General features: G+C 41.8%; 1 protein-coding gene across 1 annotated transcript in view; it reads left to right on the forward strand.

Annotated features, from left to right (window-relative positions):
* Window positions 1–24,964, forward strand: part of ca10a (carbonic anhydrase Xa) — a 204,910-nt gene that overhangs the window by 155,969 nt on the left and 23,977 nt on the right. The window contains exon 5 of the mRNA XM_054599350.1: window positions 24,646–24,831. Coding sequence (XP_054455325.1) covers window positions 24,646–24,831 — 186 coding nt within the window. The remainder of the gene's footprint in view (window positions 1–24,645; window positions 24,832–24,964) is intronic.

The raw sequence follows: 24,964 nt of genomic DNA on the forward strand, positions 1-24,964 counted from the left end.
GAGGATTATGAGCATTAACGCATGTAAACATGTTGTAACTGTAACTTGAGATAAAAAATGTCCAACCGGAAAATAGCATAATAGGGCCTGTTTAGCACAAAGCAAAAGGAAACACAAAACTGAGTTGTTCTGATAATACTGTTCATATTGTTCAGCCGGTTTACGTCGGTGCAAAACAACGTAATACCACTTTGATGAGGATCTACATCGACTATTCTCCCTGATTTACTCTCTCAGAGTCGATGGCAGTCAACAATACAAACGAGCGGGAGCTGCCGTTGAAATACATCCCGTCTCTCCGTGTGCTTTCTATCTGACACATTCTCTACAGCTCGCTCTCCCTTTCTCACCATTTGTCCCCCAAAGGCAGAATATTGGAGGAGTCTTTAATCATCTTTACTGCCCACTCTATAATCCCTGCTAAGAGACTAATCCATGATCCGACACAGCGGAGACCAACCCCACCAAGTCGAGGGGAACGAGAAGCAAAACAAGATGGGAAAGTCAGCCTCGGTTGTAAAAACTGATATATGGTCAGTGATAACTTTGATGATTTTGAATCCTTGAGAGGGATGGAGATCTGTATTCCTTTTTTTCAAAGAAGGAGGAAACATGTCATAATGGCATCTATTCCACTGAAGATTTACAGGATTTTGCACCCCAGTAACAGAAAATACAGTTTTTAATGCTCATGATACTTTGTCTTCAGTCAGAGTGTTGTCAGGGTTACAATTCACCTATCTCTGAATCTTTACAAAAAGATTAGAAGTCATTAAAAGTTAAAGTTACAACAACAAGAAACATCTCACCAGTTATTAAACATTCACAATGTAATACTGATGCCTCTATATGACATACCAATGAGATTATTGGTGAGAAGATTTGCTATTTCTATAAGTATTTTTCTTAATACTTTTTATGCAGCTCACACTCAGGGCATCTGACCAGCTAAACGCAGACAGAATCGGATCCGACTTGCATTTTATTTTAATTTTTTTCAAACTCGTTCAGGCGTTCAGGGTGCTCCTGCAAAAATGCGAGACACGTATAGGCGGAAAAACTTGAGGCTCAAACAGCTTAAAAAACACTTCTCTCTCCATTGAAAACAATTTCAAAACAGCTCTGTCTTTAGGGCCCGTGTCCACATAGCGTCCTTTTTCAGGCAGAAAAGCAGCCGCAGGTCGCTGGGAAGCCCTTCATCTGAGTGTTTCATTAAAAAAGCGCTGTTAAAAAAATATATATATCTTGATAGCACATCACCGCTCTACCCACCACTGTACGACAGACAAGCATCACTTATTATCTATTTGGGCCTCTATTTATTTGCTTTACATTTGTTTTTTTCAACATAAGCACCAAACAGAGGATGTCTTCTCGATACTTTGTACGAATGAGTTTTGTCTCAGAGCGAGGCTAGATGAGGCGTATGGTAATAAAAGCGCAACACTTGCCACCAACATTCAAAACAAGCCTGTCCTCCATTAACTGCAGTGAAGTCACTGGCGCTTCTATATTCCCTGAACTGTTCAACTTGAAGCGCTCCGAGGCCACAGGAAAAAGGTATACGCTCAGAATAAAAAGTCGCTATGTGGACACATAGACTGTATATAAAGGTGGACGTAGTCATCCTGAGGTCACCCATTGGTTGTGGACTGCTGTTTTGAAGCCTCGCGTTCGACAAAACTGCAGCGGCCTGAATAATACCCTGCTTTATGGTCTATTTGACTCTAAATGGAGCATAATTTACTAAATGAACATCATGCTGTATTGAAGAATACTTTAAACTAGAGTTTGAGACCATAAACTCATGTTTACAATGTTTACTGAGGTTATAAATCAAGAGAGAAGTAGATTCATTTTCTCATAGACTTCTATACATTCAGACTTATTTTTGCAACCGGAGAAGTCGCCCCCTGCTGGTCAGTAGAGATAATGCAAGTTCAAGACGCATTGGCTTCACTCGACAGAACCGGAGATGTGGACACAGGTCCTTAAGTGCTCTCGCAGCTTCCATATAACACCACGCACACACATTTACACATTTGGCTCGTGGTCCCAGAATGCCCTGGCGCAATCCCCTCATGTCGTCGGGGGCTTCCTTGGAGAGCAGCATAGCTCACATCTGCTGAGTGAGAGGGTCAGCGTATGGTTCTGCTGTATGTGCGAGTGTGAAGAGCTGACAGTGACAGCTGGCTGGTGGTTGGCACGGAGGCCAACTGGTGCAGGGATAAGTGCCTCGGCAGTAAAACGCCCCGCTCTCTCACACACTTACAACATATACATTAAAGCTGCAAGCTGCCGCGCGGTGCTCAGGAGCCGCAGAGACTGAGGTGATAATGTGGCTGAGAAAAGAGTGTGTGAAAACACGCGTTCATACACATACTGTATGTAGAGCGCACACAGACATGAAAAACACACCTTTACCCCGCACACGGATGAGCATCAAGGAGATCTTGTTAAAACCGGAACGCAACCCGATTCCTGTGAGTGCAAACGTGTACATATTTTAAGATTTGATAGCCCTTGTGGAAAGGTGGCAAAAGGCCCCCGCTGCTAATGGTACATAGCAGTAAGAGAGATATGTGTGTCCGTGTGCATGTGCATGTGCATGCACGCGTGTCTGTCACAGAGTGAACGTGTGTGAGTGTGTAAGAAGAAGGGGGAAAGAAAGAAAGTAATGATCAAAATCTGCAGGAGCAGAACTGTATTTCCCCCAGGCTTCAGTGTGTGTGTGTGTGTGTGTGTGTGTGTGTGTGTGTGTGTGTGTGTGTGTGTGTGTGTGTGTGTGTGTGTGTGTGTGTGTGTGTGTGTGTGTGTGTGTGTGTGTGTGTGTGTGTGTGTGTGTGTTACTTGCTTTCAATGCTCTCCCTCTTTCTTTTTGCTTTTCTTTTTCTGTCTCTCCATCTTTCTATCTTCATTTCTTTTTAAATAGTGTGGCTTACGGTCAGTGGACACGTTATATATGAAAAGGGAACTTTGGAAAATACTCTGATGCATTACATTATATTACATTAGAGGTGGATATCTTCCACTTTGCTGATTTGAATCGTTCATTTAAGTTCTGTTTAAATACCCCCATTGGTGGTAGCTCAACTACATTTTTCGGTGTGTCGTCTTTACATTTTTTTTTCATCTACGGGTAATTGTGTTGACGACAGAGCTTTAAAAACACGTCATCCAAGCTGAAAATGTATTTGAGAAGAAAACATATGATTCATGTATTCATGGCTTTATGCATCCATTTCACAAAACGTACAGAAATGAGTGGAAAGAACAGGAGTTCAAAGGGTGAGCCATAACACTGACTTCACACACAGTAAAGTTCTAGCTACGGCTTATGACTGTGTAGTAAATAGACCTACATTGACTGTTAGGGCAAATAAACAGACTGCAAAAATGTTGTTTTTTTTTACTTTTGACGTAGCCACAGTAGCTGTTTTGCTAAATTAGGCTAACCACAACCAAGCAGATTGTAAATACATCTCTCATTTCCCTCTCTAAAAGACGGCAACTATAAGTGGTTAGTATTGTTGGTCACCATCGTCCTAACCCTAGCTAAGTAGTTTTGTTGCCTAAACCTAAACTCACACTGAAGTCGTAAGTTTATTTTGAAAAAACACTATGCATTTAAAGAGCTGGAACTGACACACCGTCCCTTACAAGTCCAAAACTCCCGTATAGGGGAACCTAGAGCGTCACAGTCTGAAGCATCAGGCCACTGACCAAGCATTAATATTAAAAATATCAGTAGACTAACTGTGCTGTCTATTGATAAATCCATGGCGCTGTCCTTGGTGCTGAACTAACAGACAGATTAGTAATTGCGATTAAGTGCATGATGTGCGTGTTTGCGTGCATGCAGGTTGTTATTCACAGTAAGGTTTTAAAGTTTTCAAAGCTTGCTCTGGCACTCTCCCCAAAGACAAGAAATTGACGTTTTACTTTCCAATGAGTTGTTTAGGAATAAAAGGCGAGAAAAGAAAAAAAAGGCAGAGGTGTGCTAAAAAGAAAGCCAATACAGTGAGGGGGAGTGGAGGGAGTTTTACCTTAATGGATTTGAGAGGATAGACTGAGATATAGCTCGATACTCTCTAAAGCACACTTCTTTCTGCTTTGAATGAATATTGAAGCATGAGCCTCGAAGCAGATCAGTTCTACGCGGTCTCCAAGCTGTCCTGCATGATGATGTCAACGGCGTCTAAATAATTTGGGTGTACGCACAGCAGTTGGTGCAGCGGGGTGAAGAATGTGCTGTCAGATGCGTCCCAAGTTATCTTATCTGTTCGGACGACCGAGTTCTTCCCTCTCAGGAATCATTTAAATGCAGCAGGGCGGGGCCTCGTTTACATCCTAGCTGCCGGTCAATGGTGCTAGATATCGGGAACATCCATCAGACCGTTGGGCCATCGGTACATTTTCACAGATATTCAGAGGTGATCATCTGGTCACATGCTGCCGCCCGGCCATCCCCATTGACTAGTCCACTCGGCCTCGCGAGGAAGCTAGGGATGCCACTGGGTATCGATTAGCGTGTCCGTTAAGAGCTAAATCTGTCTCAGTGTGTCCAGTATGACTGTCACGTTGACGTCTAAGTCACCTAGCAACTGTCTATCGGCACCGGGATCCATGAGAGCAAATGCATATCAGTCTTTAGAATACATTGCTGTTAGGACAGGGCAATAAACTGTTTTTACACTATGAGCAGCACACTTTGATGCCGTTGCTGAGAATTCTATTAGAATTATGCATAAATGCACACTGTAGAGATCTGTACATCCAAACAGCATAAATTGCCTTTGGCCACTTGACAGCAGCACTGTACAGTTATGAATGTATAAAGTTTCTATAGGTAACCTACTAGCAAATGATTGCAATATCCATCCAGCTGACGTGCATCAGAAAAAAAAGACATGACTTTCTCCCTGGTGAAGTCCAATATTCACCCTCCTGGGACAAGTATCTGTCTCTTTAGCTGCTAAATGCGTCACTGTGTTCACCAGCTAGTCTCAAATGTTGTCCGTCCACAATCTGGTAGTGTGCAGTGGATTAATTTGAGCTTATTTCTCAGAAAAACAGCTGCCCGCTGCAGATGGAAATGAGGTTAATGAGAGAGGTGAGGGTGAACTGAAACCGTAAAGCTGCAGGCCACAAAACCGAAACGATGAGCTGCAAGACACTAGAACACTCCGTTGTATGAGAATAACTCCAGGTTTTGTGATAATCTGTGAGTTTGTCACTACAAGCAACCACCTTCACATTTGCCATTGTGATTTGATTATTGCAGCTTTAATGAGGTGCCTCGCCAAACCCAATACACTTTAAGATTTAAGAAAACGAGTGCCTTCTATGAAAGCCAGCAGACGCAGATCAACATACATTTGAGTTGAGTTTCAGGCAATTTGAAGCTACCACGATGTCATTTTCTCTCATTTTGTGGTGATTTGGCGTTCCCTATGGACAAAAGCTGCAGTGTTTCCGATCACCAGAGTTTCTTAAGAAAAAACACAAATTTTACTGCAGCAGGGTCTAACAGTCTGTCCCACTCAGTCCTGGTTCTTGTTTTCCCGTGCCTCACTGATGGATGTTCCCGTTTTCCCGTGAGTCTAGCAATACAGTGTTGTTGTTGTATCCCTGCGGCAACTGGTGGAAGTGGGTCAGAGCTTTACTCTTTAGCTGCTAAACGCTCCACTATGTTAACTAGCTTGCCACTAACTTTATGTGTCTGCCGTTAAATGCTATAAAAAAGTAAATCAATCCGACCCACCCCTTTAAATTACTTCAAGTAATTTGATTTGTTAATATACAGATATTGATGAGCGCATCAAAAAAAAAAAATCTTAATTCTTTATGTTTGGTAATGTGTTTTCATTTCATGCCTTCCCCTTCAAGTATCTTGACGCCGTTCCATTTTGTGATTAAGGTACAATAATTCTGCTTCTGTGACAATATCCATTGGGTATTGTTCGACAGTGTGCTGTCTCATATCTTTTTAACCTCCAGGAACCCACCTGCCCACTGGCATCTTAGGGCCTAGGGTTAAATGATGATCAAAAACATTTTGGATGATGATAATTATTAAACCCTTAAACCCTAACCCGTAACTCCTGAGTATAACCTACTGGTGGGCAGGTGGGTTTATGAAACTGCAAGAACACTTCATTTTCCTCAATGGGATAACACAGCACAGCTTGAATTTGAGCACTTAGTTCATCTAACATTTTTCCTGACAGCAGTGTATCTGTGATCTTTTTGCTGCAGGCCACATACCAATTTGTAGAGCTATATTTTTTACTTTGGCTAATATGATGGTTTTACTTGACATATTTTTGCTTCTGCATGTGTTACTACAGCAGTCAGAGGCTTTTTTGGTACTATATTAGTGCTGCAATCATAAGCCTCTGACCTATTTCAAATAGGGCTGTGCCAGTTTTTGTTTTTTTCACACCTACACAGCTCTATAAATCCAGGTTGTTATTATATCCTGGTGCGTCTGCGGGGGTTGTCATGTAATAACTAGAAATACAAGCCTGCTGTCTATGTGGAAATCCAGGAATTCATTTGGGTGATTATTCCTATCTTCTTTTTAGTTTTTTTTGTGAAGCCTAGATTCTGGCGGCATATTACTCACATTGTTCTTGGCTGCAGCACAAAATCCCAGGTAGCTTGGGAGGCCAGTCAGCGAGAGAATGTGTTGAAAAGGAATCACTAATCAGGGTCTGGCGAGGATGTAGACTGAGGAAGTGCTACATAGCAGCAGAGGAGGTCCACATGTTGTTTCGATCGTCAACAAATCTAGGTTTTTCACAGTGTGTGGTTCTTTATAGAACCTGCTGCATGTGTGGGCAGCAGAATATAAAAATCACCAATACACATCTACATTAAACATGATTTGATAATGAAAAGTGGCAAAAATGTGTGTTTGGTGTAAAACCCAAGCCACAATAAAGTTTGGAAAAAATGAATATGACTCAATTATGTGTGTGAGTGTTTTATAGTTCTGCTAGAACTATAGAAAATAATCAATTAAGTTGTTGCATTTCTTAGAGTCAGAATGATGATATTCATTACATTACATTACAGTCATTTAGCAGACGCTTTTATCCAAAGCGACTTACAATCAGTAGTATATTACATATCATTCACCCATTCACACACTGATGACAGGCTACCATGCAAGGTGCCACCATCAGACTCTAACTAACATTCATGCAACATCCAGTCCACACCGATGGCAAGCCTTCGGGAGCAACTTGGGGTTAAGTGTCTTGCCCAAGGACACATCGACTGCTGAAGCCGGGTATCGAACCACCGACCCTCTGATTGGAGAACTACCTTGCTCTCCACTATACCACAGCCGCCCCAGATATTCACAATCTCAAACATTGGAAATGATGTAACATAAAAGTGTGCAGCCATCCATTCTTCATTTTCCACTGTAATACTTTACAACAGTAATATTTAAAACAAATCCGACTGATTTTCACAGTCATATTGGGACTTGTTGGTCTTGATGAAGGCTTGACTTGGTGACTTGTTGGCCTTAATGCAGACTTTACTTTGGGACTTATTGGCCTTGACTTGGACTTAACTTGAATTTCTTCTGTCTTGATGCACGCTTTACTTGTTCATTTGTTGGACTTAATGTAAGCTTGATATGGTGACCTTTTGGCCTTGACTTGGACTTAACTTTGGTCTTGTTGGTCTTAAATTGGGTCTTAACTTGGAACTTGTTGATCTTGATGCAGGCTAAACTTGGGACTCTTTGGCCTTGACCTTGCCGTAACTTGGGACTTGTTGGTCTTGATGCAGGCTTGACTCTGGGATTTTTTGGCCTTGAGTTGGACTTAACTTTGGACGTGGTCTTGATTCAGGTTTAACTTGGGCTTTTAGGTCTTGACCTTGCCATAACTCGGGACTTGTTCTTGATGCAGGCTTGACTTTGTGACTTGCTGGCCTTTACTGTGACTTAACTTGGGACTTGTTGATCTAGACTTGGGACTTAACTATCCTGACTTAAGACTTGATTCAGGACTTCATGGCCAAGATCAGCAAAACATTGACTCTGTCCCAGTGATTGAAAGTAAGTGACAGTAAGTAAGTCAGTGTCAATCTCCATCAGTCGATCCAGGAAGTGACAGTTCTCTAGGAAGAGGAAGTGTCCATGTCAATGCGCTTTTAATGCATTGGTCATGAACATAACACTGTGGAAGGCAAGTACTAATATTGAGATCAATATGAACATCTCCACATTTTTTTGTGTTCTGATCGTTACAAAAGAGAACTAAGCTTTGCGTATTTACACATTAAATCAGTATTCAAACATTACTGCCGTACAACATCTACAGATGTTTAAAAGCAGTTGGGGAAAAAAACTACACCTAGTCCTTTGCCAATTTTACTTGTTTCTAGTGTTAATGATTCGAGGACTCTGCCACTTCAATGCCTTGACTTCAATTGGCGACGGATGAAGTGAAAAGGCATTAAAACGATAGGAGGCCTCTGCCTTCCCGCCTTCCTCTCTTTCTTCCTCCCTTTGTTTTTCCGCTGGTTCAGTTCTCAGTCTTTGATTCAGCTGTGCTTTGAGCTGTGCATCCAGCGCGTCGGACAGCATCCCTGAACCGCATCTTTCATCTCTCCCTCTCTTAGCACACACAAACACATCTCATAGGCTGCTTTTTCTCCTTGTTTCTCCCATGGACGATCCTGGCCTCGCCAGCCTGCTCGGGTTTTTTTCTGTTGTAGCCCCGAGATGTGAAACACTAACCGTGAATCTGATACAAATCACGCTGGATTTTATTTGTCCGCAGTCTCGATTCTACGGCAGAGCAGTCCCACGGGGCCTCTGCTGTCCGGGGGGCTTTACACAACTCAGATCACAAGGTTTTTCTGCGATTCTGAGCCTTTGAAACACACTCCAGCCACCGGGAATCCAACTCTGTAGCCGGTCTCAATTCGCGCTCCCAGGAATGAAAAAGAAAGCCAGAGTGATAATGATGTGAAAAAGCGGGGGTTTAAATTTAGAGTTACTGCTGCTTTAGCCGCATAAAGAGAGCCCGAGGCTCAGGCATAGGGCTTTCCCCTTATACAATGCCCAGTGGATCGCTTCTCACCACAAACAAAATAAATAAATCAGAGCCAAGTACCCAGGAGCAGAGTGTCTGTGTGGGCGACCTACCCTATTTTAAGACACGTTATGAGGACAAGTTTTTTTCCTCCCGTCTCTTTGATTCCCTTTCCATCCCCACCCTCGCTATTTTCCCTCCGTACTCATCCCTTTTTTCCACTTTAGCTTTCTAACTAAACTGTGGCGCAGCAAAAGGATAATAATATTTCTTCATTGTACGTAATTTTGTGAATGCTGGCAGAGCTCCTCTCCTGCCGGGGTACGCCGCGTACCAAGTTAAATCCCAGAAAGCATGTCTGCACCGCTTGTCAGAGCCATAATCTGTTTGGATTTAATGTTCCCTCATCTGCAAATGTGTTGGTTAAGTTGCTAAAGTGATTTTTTAAATTAGAGCCTCAATCGCGACAATAGTTACTTGTTTTCTGCGCGAGTGCTTCCCTAAACGCACGGCCGAGCAGAATATGAACACGATGCTCTCCACTTGAAAAATGGCCTTGGTGTTTTTTTCTTGCAGCAGTCTGTTGGAGCAGCTGGAGGTGTGGAGTGAATCCAGATCTCCACAGAGAGAGATAAGATACAGTACTTCATGCAGGCCGACGCATTCACAGGGCTCTGCTTTTTAACCAGCCCACAATGATAAGTAGGCCGACAGTAGCTTCACAGTCCCGCACCGTGTCTGAATGCTAATGAGGACGCCGGCACAATCCAGAGCGGCTTCCAGAGCTCCAGCAGCGAGCTGAGAGTTCGACAAGTGTTCTGACACAAATTTAATTTAATCCTGACCTCCTTTTCCTCCTCTATCCAGTGAGCTGTGGGGTACGTTAGAGGGTTCAAGACCCCTGTGTCAACGCCACAAACAGACAAGTCATTACTCATTCCTTGTGGCAGAGATGAAAACCAAAACAGAGATCCAAAACATTTCGTATGACACTATATTGAGTAGGTTTCCATTTGGAAGAATTTGAAACTGTAAGAATGTGATAAAGTTCCTGGGGCAGGATCAGCATGAACCTCTTAATTAAGTTGGGAAGCATCATTAGCAAACCTTTTATTATACAAAGGAGGGTATGACTCTACCCAGTCCTATCCAAATCCAGCCTTTGTTGTAAGTAATATTCAAATCCACTACTTGAAGTTACAGCGAGTAACTTTTAAGTAGGTGAAATCAAGCAGATTCACCAGAAACTCCAGGGACAAGCCCACCGCACACAGACAAAGATCCGGTTCGACCCTGTCCCCTCTGGGAGCCAACAGTAACTACTCGCTGATGGAGGCCCAGGCCGTATTGCTGGGCCCGCTGAAGGGAATGGAGGCACAGGAGAACCAGAACCAGGACTGAGTCAGGGGAGACTGTCAGACCCTGCTGCAGTAAAATAAGAGGTTTTCTAAACGTACTCTGGTACTCGGAAACACTACCGCTTTTGACCATGGGGGGGGCCAAAGTCGAAACAAAATTAAAGTTCCTCTGTAGTAGCTTTGAGTAAAAGGAGCCATTCTATCAAAAGTATGAAAAGTAACCCATCACAGGGACCTGTAATGGGTTACAAAGTTACAGTATTCTTTGTAGTAAAGGTAGAGTAATATCATTAGCAAAAAAAACTGATCAAAGTACTTATAAAACTGGGTACCTTAATAGTAATGTGTTATCATAAACTGTATACATTATATTATTGTTTTTCTATTGCTGATGCTTTAGTATTATAAAATGTCATAAAATAGATATTCTCAATTCAAATTGTACTTAAAGCAGCACTGATTGTCACATGTTATCTCCTTATCAGGTTCATATAGTAAATGATAGCAAACATTTGCCTATATACACATCCAGCATAAACAATACAACTTAAGCATTTAGTCATGCCTCTGAAAGAGTCTAAAATGCAGGTACGAGCTCCACGAAAAATGCACTACACATTGCACTTCATCATTTGACACGTTAATAAGAAAATCTTGGTTGTTGGTGCTTCAGGTAGAGAAACGTGGCTGTGTGTTCCTGTTTCCATCACATTCGTGAGCTTCGCTGTCACTCTCCCTCGGTCTACCCTCTGCGACATGGCTTATGAGAAAACAGATGGCATCGTGGGACAAGTTCCAGAGCGCCACATTCTACCGGGGGCTCTGCCACGCTGTCACCTCGCTGGCATGGCCTCGGTCTTAATCAGGGGCCCGACTGTTGCCACTTTGCACCTGTACACTGTCAACCGGCTGGAAAGCAGGGATGCTGAAGAAGTTGATGCTCGGAACAGAAGGCTAGGAATGCCTCCTCTTCCTGACACCTTCTTCTGGTTTTTTTTTTTGGGGGGGGGGGGGGGGGTTTAACAAGACTAGTTGGATGAGAGAAACAGCATCCAAAAGTCTTTTGGGAAATCTATCAAAATAGAGAAGCGACAGCCAGATGGTTTCAGACTGTTCTCAGACAGCGTTCAAGGCTATACATCCGGAAATGAATGCACTGTAATTGGTAGATATCCCATGAAATCAATTCGTATTTAATCCATGTAATCATGAACCCGGAAGTATAAAGACTGCAGAAAACCAAACAGGGTGGGTCGGAGCAGAGGAGAGCCAGGAGACCGCTGTTCGTGCCCCCAATGAAACGAAAAGTAAATGTTGATTTATTTGTCACGTAGCTGCCGAACTACACAATGGTTTCCTAAACCTAACGAAGGAATTTTGTTTCCTGAACCTAACTTAGTATCTCCTGATCTTTTCCTAAACCTAACGAAATAGCTTTATGCCTAAGCGTTCACCGTTATCTTTTCCTAAAACTATCCAAGTAGCTTAAACCTTAAAGTGAGTTGTTTCCTGTGAAGATTGAACTTTATTTTGAAAAGACCTTTTGCATGTAACAAGCAGAAGATCAAACATTTTGCTGAACTTTTGTAGGACAGCACACAAAAAAAATACCTTTTCCCTTAAATAACATATAAATCGGTGTATGAGGATACGTTGTTTCAGACGCTGTTTGGGGTTCGATAGCCCTATATCAGTAAGGTTGAATTGAGTTTTATCATTATTCCATGTATTTTAAAGGCATGTAATAGTAAGTAAGTAAATTAAAATTTGCTCTGCACTGAAGTTCGGAGCTAATTGCATTTAAAAGTCTCTTGTATTAGCCGACTCTGCAGGTTTCCGTAGTATTCCTGGATCAAAGTATTGAATCAATATCAGCTCTTAGGCCTGATATCAACTCTTCCAACGATTGCTGTTCACGCAGTTGCAGAGTCAGTTTGCTGGCAAGAGATTGCCTTTTATTATGTCAGGGTGTACTAGTTCCATAAAAATCTCATTCTGAGCACAACAACCCGTCAATAGCATCAAATATTTATCATCATACCTGTCTTCCATCAAAGCTGTTGGCTGCCTTTGCCTGTCTTTGCCCTGAGGTAAGCACTACAATGTCAGGAAAGTGGGAGTGAAGAAAAAGTCTATTATTTTCATTCGCCCTCTCGATACTTGTACACTTTATATGAACGTATGACCTTGCCAGAGCTGAGAGAACTTTTAAACTCGGGAACAAGCTGAACTCCGTTCTACCTTTTATTGAATTCCAAAATAGAGCTCTCGTCAAGTGTTTAGATAATCAAAGTCTCAGATAGAAGAGCTGTGACATTATGCCCAGCCGTTTTCTTTTCGTCTTTCCCTTTTCGCCTTATCAGCTGTTATTTGATTTCCCAGCAGCAGTTACAGACAGCTAATCTGCAAGCTAGTGCCGTGGCACGAATGACAAACAGATTGGTATGCTCTTGAGGAGAGGTAGAGCAGACAGGGCAGCGAGCTGCGTGTGGAGCGCTTAATATTCAAATATAAAGTATGTTTGCATACTACAAAGAGCTGCAAATCCACAGTTCAACAGCAACATTTCTGTCTTGAAACAGTGTTCCCATTACTCTGGATAATTCACAGAACGCACTGTCAATAGTACTCTTACACTGAAGTCAATAAGAGACTTAAGTATTTGAAATTCAACAGCCACTGAATATTTCAAATTTAAATGTAAACACCACTGAATTCATAGCATGGAAATATTTTACTTTGAAAAGCTTGTACCTGAATTTCATTGGTTTGAATTCACCCCTTTGTAATATAAATAGGAAATGTCTTCAAAAGATTAGTTTTAATAAATATGTTTTTCAATGCTTAGTAATTCTGATTTTCTAAATTCTAATTTTCAGAATGAAAAAAAAGGAAAAAAAAGGTTTAAATTGATTTAATCTGATTTGTTAAAAAACATGTTGAAAATTGTCATAAAGCAATTTTAGAAATTGACCAATCAAATTTAAGCAACCTGTAATTATTTTTTTCTGAATTTTTGGATCATTGTTTCTGGAAAGAGTGGTTGGTCTTCATCAGTGAACTTTAGATTTGTTGGTTTGCATATGATTGAACTTTAGACAGAGTCAAACTAACTCTGATTCAGTCCCACCTTTATGCTAAGCTAGGCTAATCACCTCCTTATTCCAACTCCATATTTAACTCACAGACTTGAAATTGATTTAGATCTTAAATCTTGCTTTCATAATGAAATCAGATAAACCTCTGTCCAAAAATGCTGACTTATTCCTTTTATATCATTAACTTTTCTTAGGTGTAAAATATTGTTTGGATTCTCTGTACAATTCTTTTCTTCTTCTGCAAATGGAAGCTAGACTCACCTTGAAAAATAAAAACATCTCGGTATCGACAGAGAACTGAACCCGAGCTGTCAGAGTTTGAAGGAAACCTTCACACCCTCAGGGTGAGGCTTTTTGCATATTTCATACGTGAATTTCATACACCATTTTTATTTAAAGACGCCATTCAATTTCCCCCCAAATCATGCTGGAAACAAGAACGGCGGTGTCGCATTCAGATCACGTTCTCAGTCCAAACGAAGCTCCCGGCTTGGTTTGGAAACATACCAAGAAAAACTCATTGTCAACAAGAGCTCCGTCCAATCGATTTTGTCTGCAACCCCGACTGTGATTGCTGTGTTCTCACAAGTCCAAACAAACCCGACAAGGGGAGGAACTGCTCCGGGGTTCAAAATAAGTGCCCTTAAAAAAAATGGGTGTGGGATTGAGTAGAAGTTAAAACAAGCTAGGACAAAGTAAAGAGAAGAGAGAGAAAAGCTGCAGAAAAAGAGACACTGCACCCACTTTTATTATTCTTTTATAATGGACTAGTGATCCCATGGCGACCATGGGTTGAACATAGTGTTTCAGGCTGCTACTTAGACTTCCTTTTGCTCCGATCCCAGTGCCTTTTTATTGTGCTTGTTTTGGGTGACACGATAAGTTATCTTAAAGTGCCATCATCTTGATGGCCAGATCCGGGATACGTTCCAACAGCTCTTTTTCGCAAATTCTGGCACATCAGAGGTCTCGAGATAATGGACACAAAAGACAAACATACGCTTCCAGCCCGAGAGTAAAAGGAGAATCTGCTTGCAGCTTTAAAGGCTCAGAGAGGTACTCAGAATTAAAAATGTAACATAATCACTTTGTATAGCTGCACATTTTCCCCTGACCGCTTTTCATCTAATGTGATTAAAGGGGGGGAGCAATGATAGTCCCGTTTTCAAGGAACCTGTTCGGCTGTCACAATAAAGGAGCCCGAAGCCTTCGCAGGCAGCATTCGCAGGCCAACAATTTAGAGAATCACTGCAAGGAGAAATGTGTTATCTGGATTTTGAGCGCACATTGATTCAAAGTGTTTGTCGGTTCAGTTTTGCCACTGCCCATTATGCTCTGGAGGAATCCTACCATCAGATGTGATTATACCGACGAGAACACAGAGTCTGTCAGGGAAACCAGCCCCGGTTCTAGTGTTGATGTTCAGACATTTATTTTTTATGTGGAACTGAGGAATTTCTGCCATGAGGGAGCTGTGATCTTCAAATATTTGGAGACTAAACACGACGTACATGTCGACGATGTGTGTAAATCTGTAGTCATGGTTGTTGAGCATACTCGCTGATTTATTTACAAGTCTTCCAAGTAATTTATCCCTGGTATTTACTTATGCAATTGTAGTGATTTGCAAGTGTTATTGCACAGAAGTAGGAAAAAAGACAGTTGTTTTTTACATGAACTTGCATCACCGTGCATTCGGTCTTTCCGTCAAGTTGAAAAAAGGAATCCAAGTACATTTTTATAAATGAGGTCCCCGGAGGCCCTGGAGCCTGATTGGATTCCTAATGTTTTACAGGGTCTAATTAATTGCAGCGCACTCCACCCATTGAGTTTAACAGCCTGTTTCGATGCTTCAGAGACTCTCAGATGAGAGAGGGAGGCCGCCAGGACAACTAGTCTGGTTCGTACTCCAGCACATAAATATGAATCAGCGTTTTTACAACAAACCCCTGCTGCACATTTAAGGTACAATGTGTAAGATCTGGCCAGAATTTTCCTTTAAAACATCATTACGATGAACGAACATCATGGTGTGAAGAGATGAACAGTGTTTATGTTGAGTCAAAGACATTGTTGTATAGTGCTGAAGACATATCTACTGAAATGAGCATGCTAACCAGCTAGCCCCGGCCTGTCCTGTCTTCTTATAGCCTTTTTACCTGGAGAGGCGATAGTGAGTCACTGTGGCGTCTGAGTACGTTTTCATAGTTTGTTCGCTGGATCATATCCAAAGTGGCAGAAACCGGAAAACGACTTGTATTTTCATTTTGCCCTCCACCATGGGGGGGAGGTTACTTCGGCAGGAGTAGAGCAAGTCGCAGCTCAGGGAGACCAACCTTCAGTTAGCAGTTAGCGTAAACCTCTGCCAGCGCAAAACCTGAGTGCTGGGGGTTCTGATCCCGGACCACCCTGACCCGCACTTCATGCACGAATGTGGTTGTGCCCATTCCTTGACATCGAGTCATTTCTCATTCGGAGACTAAGAAATAATGTTTAGTTACGCTTTTAAAAATCAAATGCTTGTCAGGTCATCGTCATGTGAACGCCCTCCTCCCCACACATCTTTTCGGATCTTGGCAAAAGAATGCATCACTCAATAATTGGCAGAAGTTTTTCTTTTCTACACACAGCTATTTCTCTTGTGAAAGACGATGAATGCCTTCGAAGAGAGACCCTCCAAAAGCGTTGTCTGTTATCTACATTTTTGAGATTAATGGTTTCTTGCACCCTCGTTTGTTACGGCATTTTTTTTAGCCAGCCTTCGTCCGGCCATCTGGAAAAGGTGAAAACCTTAAGACGTGGCCGGTTGAGACTTTGTTACAAACTGTTATGTTTCAAGCATGTCATGGCTTTATCCGTACATTGCAGGACCCAAAAGGGAATTCAAAAATATAAGCAGCGAACTCTAAAAAACATTACAAATGAACATATCTTGGGGGTTTCAGGCCAATATCAGAATTCTTCTAGCAACTGCTGATGCTGTTTTTCTGCTCAGGACAGCACAATCTCTTCAAATCTTGTCCCAAATGCCTCGGATCAGTGTTGAATCTCTCTCATCATGTAGCATTACTGGAACTGCTGTACTGGAATGTGTCCAGAACTTCACCAAGGTGCAGCCCACAGAGGCCCTGTATTCAATTCCCCCCTCTCTCTTTCTTTCCGTCCCCCCACCCACCGTAGATACCGTCCCCTCGCTATCTTCTACTTTAATCAAACAGATTATGCTTTCACCATGATTCGGTGCTTACAGCTGCAGGCCTTTTAGAGGAGATATTGAAAACCATCTGATGGTTGCTACAAGAATATGTGCAATTCAGTTACTGTCTAATTCATTCACGTACCTTATCACCTTATCCACCGCTTAACCATTTTGCCCAGCGTGGTGGCATGTACACTATGTATAAAACCCTTTTTCCTTAGGTGACGGCGGCTTTTGTATTTAAGCTGTAAGCGGAGCAACACTGCAGCCTAATAGCTGAACATATACAGTAGTTAGTGAGGACTTCTTCTTGTAACAAGGGGTAATTCACTCTATTGATCCGTGTGCTCCGATAATGACGATGTTCCTTGTGTTTTCTCATTACCAGCACGCCACTGATGTCTTCTATTACCGTACCTGCCCGCTACCACCAAGTCTGGCCCAGACAGTCAACAATCTCCTTTATGACTTGTTTACGTTCTCCGAGCTATTACCTCTAATGTGGTGGTGCGTTGCAATCATGACTATCCGTTAAGGGACGACCAGCCCACAGTGCAATTGTCCTTTTTCGGCTCTATCGCTCTTGGAAGATTCTAGGAAACGAATGAAGAAGCGCTCTTCGGCTGCTTGAACAAAATTAGGTGTATTTAGGGGAGGGGGTTACACACGACGCAAAGCATTGAGCTATGACACGAGATAGTGCGGAGCTTTGTAATTTACACTAAAGCCCCTTTCCCACTGGCAAAAAAAAACCCATTAACACCCTCTAACTTCAGGCTTTTGTCTTTAGTGGGGAAGGTTACAATCATTGTCATTCCATAAGAAGATCGCTGATCAAACTTGACCGAAACAAAATCCCACTTTGTAAGTCTTTCCACTCTTCCACCAATCACCAACTCTGGTTTCAGAGTTTGAAAAAGAAACTGAATGTAAAAAAAAAAGATATTTAAAAAATAAAAAGTTAGTGGTGATGGCTGCGATATCCTCTAACTCCTGTTCATCTATTTATTGGAACTGTGTCTGAACAGTGTATGTGTATGAAATGTTGTGTCAGCTGTCAGGCTCAGCACTGATGCCGTTTTCTTGATTTCTGTTTTTTTTATCTAAATCAAGCCGCGTTGGCAGCTCACCCCTGTCTTGTTTGACGAGTCGAAGCGGCTGCCAGTACGTGTGCGGGCGCCTGACTGTGGGTACTACTACTCAATATGAGTGTGTTTGTGTGACGCCCAGGAAAATCCTCCACAGTCAGGACATTTATGTTAGTCCTTACCTGAAACAAGTTTATACTCTTTTGTATCAGTGTCAGAGTTGGGATTTCAGGTCAAGGAAAAGGTTTCAAAGTCTCTAAATTAGAAAAGTTGGCCATGGCTGAGCCCGCAGCTAGAAGCTAATGGTGCTAACAGTGCGAACAGTGCAAACGACAACAGCGCTGGCAGAGCTAACAGTGTTTAACTGAGGGGGAACATTAGGGTGGGCGCTATTCTTTGAATACGACACTGTCGTTCGGACAGCGTTATCATCTGTAACAACTGTGTGACGTAGACATTCCTGCACCATATCTTTACAGAGCATTGATTGATTGATTGATTGATTGATTGATTGATTGATTGATTGATTGATTGATTGATTGATTGATTGATTGATTAATGCTCTGAATGTATAATAGAGCTCCTTTACGGATAGGAAAACAAGGGGTTTGACTATAAACTTTTGCATCTAAGAGAGATAGAAGAACAAACATTTGGTGTTTGTACCTGCTACCAATCCATCTGACTTACTGAGAAACACATCTTCACTCAGTAGGTTTCACTGTGAGCTTCTTTTTTTTCAAGCATGTATTAGTTAACCTTTTGTGCAAATTAGCACCATTAAATTAGCCAAATTAGTTGCCTCAGTTTCAGGGTCCTGGTAGTGTTCATGCTGGCTCACTGTCAGACTATCATGGTTTACAGGGACTGTTAACACCTGTGTTTTACCTACTTTAACTACTAAATAACAAGGGTGGAAGAAGGACTATAATGATAGAAGTTGTAACACTCTAACTAATAAATAAACAAGTGAGATGTGGAGATGTCCACAAACCCTGTGCACGCCCACACAAGATAGGCTAATTAAGTGAGAACACCTGTGTGATGGGCTTTTAAGTAGACAGTGTGGACAGGTAGTAAAGGAAGTTGAGATTTCACCAGCAATAACTTGATTATTTTGGCCATGGGGGGGCAGCAGAAAGAAAAGTTTGTGTACACAATACTGACAGGCTTTCACCTCTGAAGTTGATTTAGCGAACTTTTAGCAAACAGTTCCTTATCAAAACAGTTTATGTTTTTGTTTGTTTTTTAGTCTTTTTCTAACTCCTGAGGGAAATATCCATCTTTTTAGCTGTTAAATTCTCCTATATGTTCACCAGGGTGTTCTTGTGTCTGTTTGCTGTTTGCCGCTGAGCAGGTAGTGTAGAGTGGCTTTTTAGAGCTTTTACACTGAAAACGGCTGCAGGCATCAGCCCAAAAACTGTTTTGAGAGCGATGAGAGGGAAACAAAACACTAAAGTTGTGGGTCGGACAGCTAAACAATGAGCTCAGACTCATAAAGCTCCGTAAAGCCGTGGGGAGAGCTTCAGATTTGGGTAATAGTTCTCGGTAGGTAAATTGCTACGAGCTACCACGTTGTCTTTTTGTACAATGTTAGAAACATTGATTATAACTGCTTTAAAGGGACAATACTCTGGGTATGAATGCTATTACAAAAAAAACATGAAAGATAACTCGACAAGGTTGTTGATTGAAAACAAAGAATGTGGCTGCATTTTATTACAGTGGATGCTGAGAACTCTCGTTGTGACAAATGCATAAAACCCTCACAAGTGATGGAGGTAATACCAGCTATTTATCAAAACATTTGGCGAACAAGCAGAACATCAATCTGCAGAAATGCAGTCGACTGTTTGGCGACGTCATCCTCGTCCGCGGCAAGTAACGTCAGGGACGCCATACAGAGTTTGCTAATAAGAATAGGCTAATGAATGAAAACTTATCAATTAGCTAATTGTTAGCTGTGAATATATTTTAAAGATTTATGAAATTTTGGTATTGCTGCTCAAGAAATACTTGTTTACATACAAGAATAATAAAATAATATTTTAGTTGTTTTTTTTGTATCGATAAGGAACCATACCAATAAGCAGTATCGATAAGAGTACTAGTAATGATAAAATCCTAACGATACCTATCCCTATTCATAACTGTTTTCATTAGCGTATAATTGCTTTTTTTGCTAGTTTTGTTTGCTTAGAATGAGCCCTTCATATTTGCAAAGCAACCAGGTCCTCTTTACAGAGTCTGCCATGTTTCTACATCAGCTACATTGGCTCTCAATAATCAATTTTGTATACATCCAACAATATGTAGGGGTTTTTAAATACCTCCCGACTTGATCCTGTCTGTGGCATCACAAAAGTAAAGTTTTATCTTTAAAAAGGCTCCTTGATTTCCTGACACAGCTGAAAACGTCTATGTTTAATAAATAGGAGGTAATAGTGCATTTGTTGTGGGACTATATTCTGCGGTGGATTAATCCACATTTGGTGCTCTAGTGAGTATTTAGGGCAGTAGTATAGTGTACGTGGTATAGAGTCAAAATAAACTACGGAGCGGCTCGTTGGTGTGTTTTTCCTATTTTTTTTACAACAATGGAGGTCTGTGACAGAGCTCGAAACACCCAAAAAGCTTTGTGTTTAATGCCATATGAATATTCATGTGCAGCATAGTATCATGAGTTCTTTGAATGGCAATACTGTGGACAGAAGACTGGAGTGAAGGGAGGCATTTCCCCGATGAAGCCATGAGTATAAAAGCTTTGAGAGTATAATGAGTGTAACACTATGATGTTGAGACATGAGACGGGTTGGACAGCTGTGTTTTTGTTGATTGCCATGTTTATCACAGTCTAATATGCAAGTAATGCATGATAGTCCTCCGCTTATCTGTTTCCATGAATAGAGCACAAGTCTGTGATTTTCAAAAACACGTTCAGCACCGAGAACGAAAATATGAATTCCACAACCGATAATTACTTCACCACTACGCACAAGTGTCGAGACTCCGGAGAATAATGAGAACGCGGAATCGGAATATATATAGCCTTTGCTTTGTTTGCAACCTTTCCAGCGCATTGACTTTGTCTGGTAAATGTTTGCGGCACAAACGTAACAAATGAAGTAAGCAAGTTTTATTCAAGTGTGCATTAATTTATTCTTCAAGTCTGGCTCCCAACAGCTGGCTTAACAGAGCTAAACGTGAAAAATCACAATTTCTCTTGTAACATGAATGATTTTGATAACGTCTCTCTCTTTCCACAAAGTGCTGTTGTTCTCCCCGCAGAGTTTTGTTTTGCCTCGCAAAAAGCACCATTTTTAGAGTCCATCATTTGCATATCTGAGATTGCATCACGTACAGCTTCTTTGTCGTTCCCGATCAGTGTCAGCAACAGAGTTTCTGCTGTGATGTCCTCGTATTGTTTTTGCCTGTCTAGAGTACTTCCCTTCACCAGCTGAGGATTATATCGATTCCGGGAGATGAAAGTGGCACCAATTAGAACAGGAGCTGCTTTTCACTGTACATGAGCTCTCGCTGTAAGACGAACACGATCGCTGCCGTCGTCGCGACCACACCTCGCTACCCGCGGCTCCCAGCCAGCTTCTAAGCCATTTATCCTGACATGGGCAATCGACCTGAACAACAGATATTGGCTGGGGGGAGAAAAAAACTGCACACTATTTGCTGTGTGTAACAGTCACATGAAATAATGGTGTGGCACAACCTCCTTATACCTTTGGTCGTTGGTCTGTTTTTCCATTAGCGGACCCCTTTTGGAGCTATTTATTGTCCAAAACGATGATGACGATAGACGATATATACTCCTAAACTTTTGGCAACAGTTCCGGGAAGGGCCTCGACCTTATCACCCAGCATCAGTGTTGGGATCACTCTAGTCCTCCAATGGCTGATTGGGAGAAAACCCCTGCAGCTTTAAACCAGGAGAGTGGAGGCTGTTACAGCAGAGACTGGGACAGCTGGGACAAGGACCAGGGGTAGCTGGTGTTCATGACTGTTATCTGTCAGGAACAGAAACAGAAGTAGTGGGATGTTATATCCAGACTAGTACTATTAGTACTGTCAGATTAGTACTGTGAAAGTGGTTATAGATGCATACAGTACAATACATTCGTGACCTGACCTGGGAATTGGTTGCAAGCTAACAACCGTACTTTCCGAACCTTAAAGGCCTTTACACACCAGTTGCTTATTTTTACTTTTTTTATTTGTTGATTTTATTGCAACTATGCAGAGAGAGAAGCCTTGCGAAATTTCATCGTACCCACAACATGATCTCATCAGAAACTCATCATATTCCGCCGTTCATGTGGAAGCCTCTTGGGCTGCCTCGGGAAACAGTCTAAATAAATAACACGTCTAAATATCTGTCTATTTAGCTGCTTAAAACTCCACTGTGTTAACCAGCTAGCCACCACTTTTACCTCACACATAGTTATTTGATCGATTGTTATTTAAAGTTATGGATTAGTGCAGCTTCAATGTAGTGTCGTTGACTAGAACAAATCACTTCTGTACTAGTTTTGGACGACACACCGCTGACTGGTATAGCAGCATATTAATATCCAATGGAAGGAGATGTTCTACAGCTACACACTAGTTTAATGTTTTGGTATAGACTTTGTGCTATCATCATATGTCTTCTCACCGCAGCATATTTTAGCTTATTATCTCACAGTGTGCTTTATTACCAGCCTGCTGGACTTTCCCTCATTTCTGATATTTTAGCAGAGTCCACAGACCTCTCATCACTTCTTCTTCCTCATGAATAATAGCCTGCGGAGGTCTTGAGGGAGATGAGATTTTCTTCTGGCCTTTTCAGGGGTCTCACCTCACCTCACTCTTGTCGTCTTTGCCAGGAAACCTGAAAGACTTCCTTTAGCCCGCTCCTCTCCACCTCCTCTCCTCTATGGGCGCTCCTCTCCTCCTTCTCCCCCGTACTTATCTCCTCTTTGCATCGCTCCCTCTTACTCTCTCTTTCTCCTTTCAAATCATTGATTTTTTTCCTTCTCCTCAGAGCTTCTATAAAATATTTACAATGTGTGGGCAGACTTCTTTCTCTGGGAATTGGGGAGGGGGAGGGAGCTTTCGTTTTGAAAGCAAGTGGTAAAAGGGAAGGAGGGAGTGAGAGAGGAGGGAAAGCAAAGGGAGTGGAAAAGAAGAGAAAGAGGCAGATAAGAACGATGGAAGTCCACCCAAAAAGTCGTGGCATGAATATCAATGCTTCCCTTTGAAACAACTCCACGTTATAAATAAATAAACAGAGCTACCGATAAAGATCGTTACTCGAGGCTTTTTGCAACGCCGTGTTTTCCCCTAAAAACCTTGTGTTTTTTCCATCTTTACCTGTCCTTTCTTTTCACCGGAGGCTCCGCTCTCTTGTTCGTCTTTGTTTGTCGAGGCCTTGTTGCGGTTAACAATATCGTCTCTCCTTCCTGCTCAGATTGCTGCCTAATTAAATAAAGCCCTCAGGACTAATAAGCTCCGCTGATGATGATACAAGCAACAATGAAAAAAAACAGAGCTGTCAACAAAACGAGACAACAGCATCTCCTTCTTATTGAAACCAAAGCTCACATAGCTGAAGAAGACTTCAAGAGAACCTGATTTCCCCCACTTTTTTTTTTTTGAATCATTACAAAAGAAATGATTCACTACTCTGTCAAGTGACTAGAGAGAATACACCAATAGCCTTCGGCAATAATTGTACCTCAACTTCATTCTTTAAAAAAATTCTCATGTAGTATGGTTGACTTTTTTTGGAGTGCTCTTGCATAATTGCTTGGCATATATACTTGTTGACTTTAACTTCTTGTGTACTGGAAAAATAATGATGCAGTAAAAAAAGAATGCATACACTTTGTATTCCTTATTATGTTGATTGGAATCAATCAACATAATAAGAAATTGAAAAGGTATATTAGGTGTTTTTCAACCTGGGCGGTCATTTCCACAGTTTTTGTGTCTCATGGGGACAACATTCCCAAAGACTTGGACATGACCAAAGGGTGGGTCGCAGGAGATTTCATTTGGGTCTCCAATAAATTAGCAGCATTTTTCTAGTCTTTTATTTAACATTTATATCTGCAGGTTACATTTGGGCCACAAGACGGAGCCTGAATGTTCGTATTGTTCTGATTTCAGCCTACTTATAACATTTCCATGAAAGGCTGGCAAACACTCTGTTGGTTTAACTGATAAATGAAAAGAATGAGGTAGCCTGTTAACCCTGCCTTAATATATTTAGTTGGTCTCATTTATATAATATTAATAATAATAATTAAGCCTTTATTAGTCCCACAATGGGGAAATTACAATTCTCTGCATTTAACCCATCCCGGAGGAGCAGTGGGCTGCAATGAAGCGCCCGGGGAGCAACTTGGGGTTAGGTGTCTTGCTCAAGGACACCTCGGCATGTTGCCGGTAGAGGGGTTTGAACCACCAACCTTGTGGTTACGGGACAAGCGCTCTACCTCATGTGCCACAGCCGCCCCAAACAAGTGTATATTATTTCAACATATGCATAAAACAGAGTTGGGTTTGATCAAACATATATCCCTTCTAAACGTCTGGTTCACATTTAAGATAATACGAGGTGATGTGGAAACGGCAGTAAAAAAGTTTGGAACGTTCATTTACACAAAGATTATTCTCACAATATACAGGTTATATACAGATCAAGAATTTGATCCACTGGTCTGTCATTTTCTTAAAAAGTGGGTCCCTCAGAAATACAAGTTTGCAAATAACTGTTTTAGATAACGCTAAGCGAAAGGCAAAGAAATATAAATATATATATTTTTCTCATCCCTTCTTCAGGTGGGAGGGACCATGTACAACACGGGCCGCCACGTCTCCCTGCGATTGGACAAGGAGCATCTGGTGAACATCTCCGGAGGGCCGATGACGTACAGCCACCGCCTGGAGGAGATCCGGCTACACTTTGGCAGCGAGGACGGCCAGGGCTCCGAACACCTGCTGAACGGACAGGCCTTCTCCGGAGAGGTGCGTGCACTTTGTGTCAGCAGCAAAATGCTCGGCCGAGAGAACTGCAGTTAACACACTTTTGTCCCTATATAAAAAATAAATCACAAAATGTTATTGGTTTCCGGACAGCATTTAAGCTCTTGACAAATTG

This window comes from Anoplopoma fimbria, chromosome 5 (genome assembly GCF_027596085.1).
Source record: "Anoplopoma fimbria isolate UVic2021 breed Golden Eagle Sablefish chromosome 5, Afim_UVic_2022, whole genome shotgun sequence".
NCBI classification, from domain to species: domain Eukaryota; kingdom Metazoa; phylum Chordata; class Actinopteri; order Perciformes; family Anoplopomatidae; genus Anoplopoma; species Anoplopoma fimbria.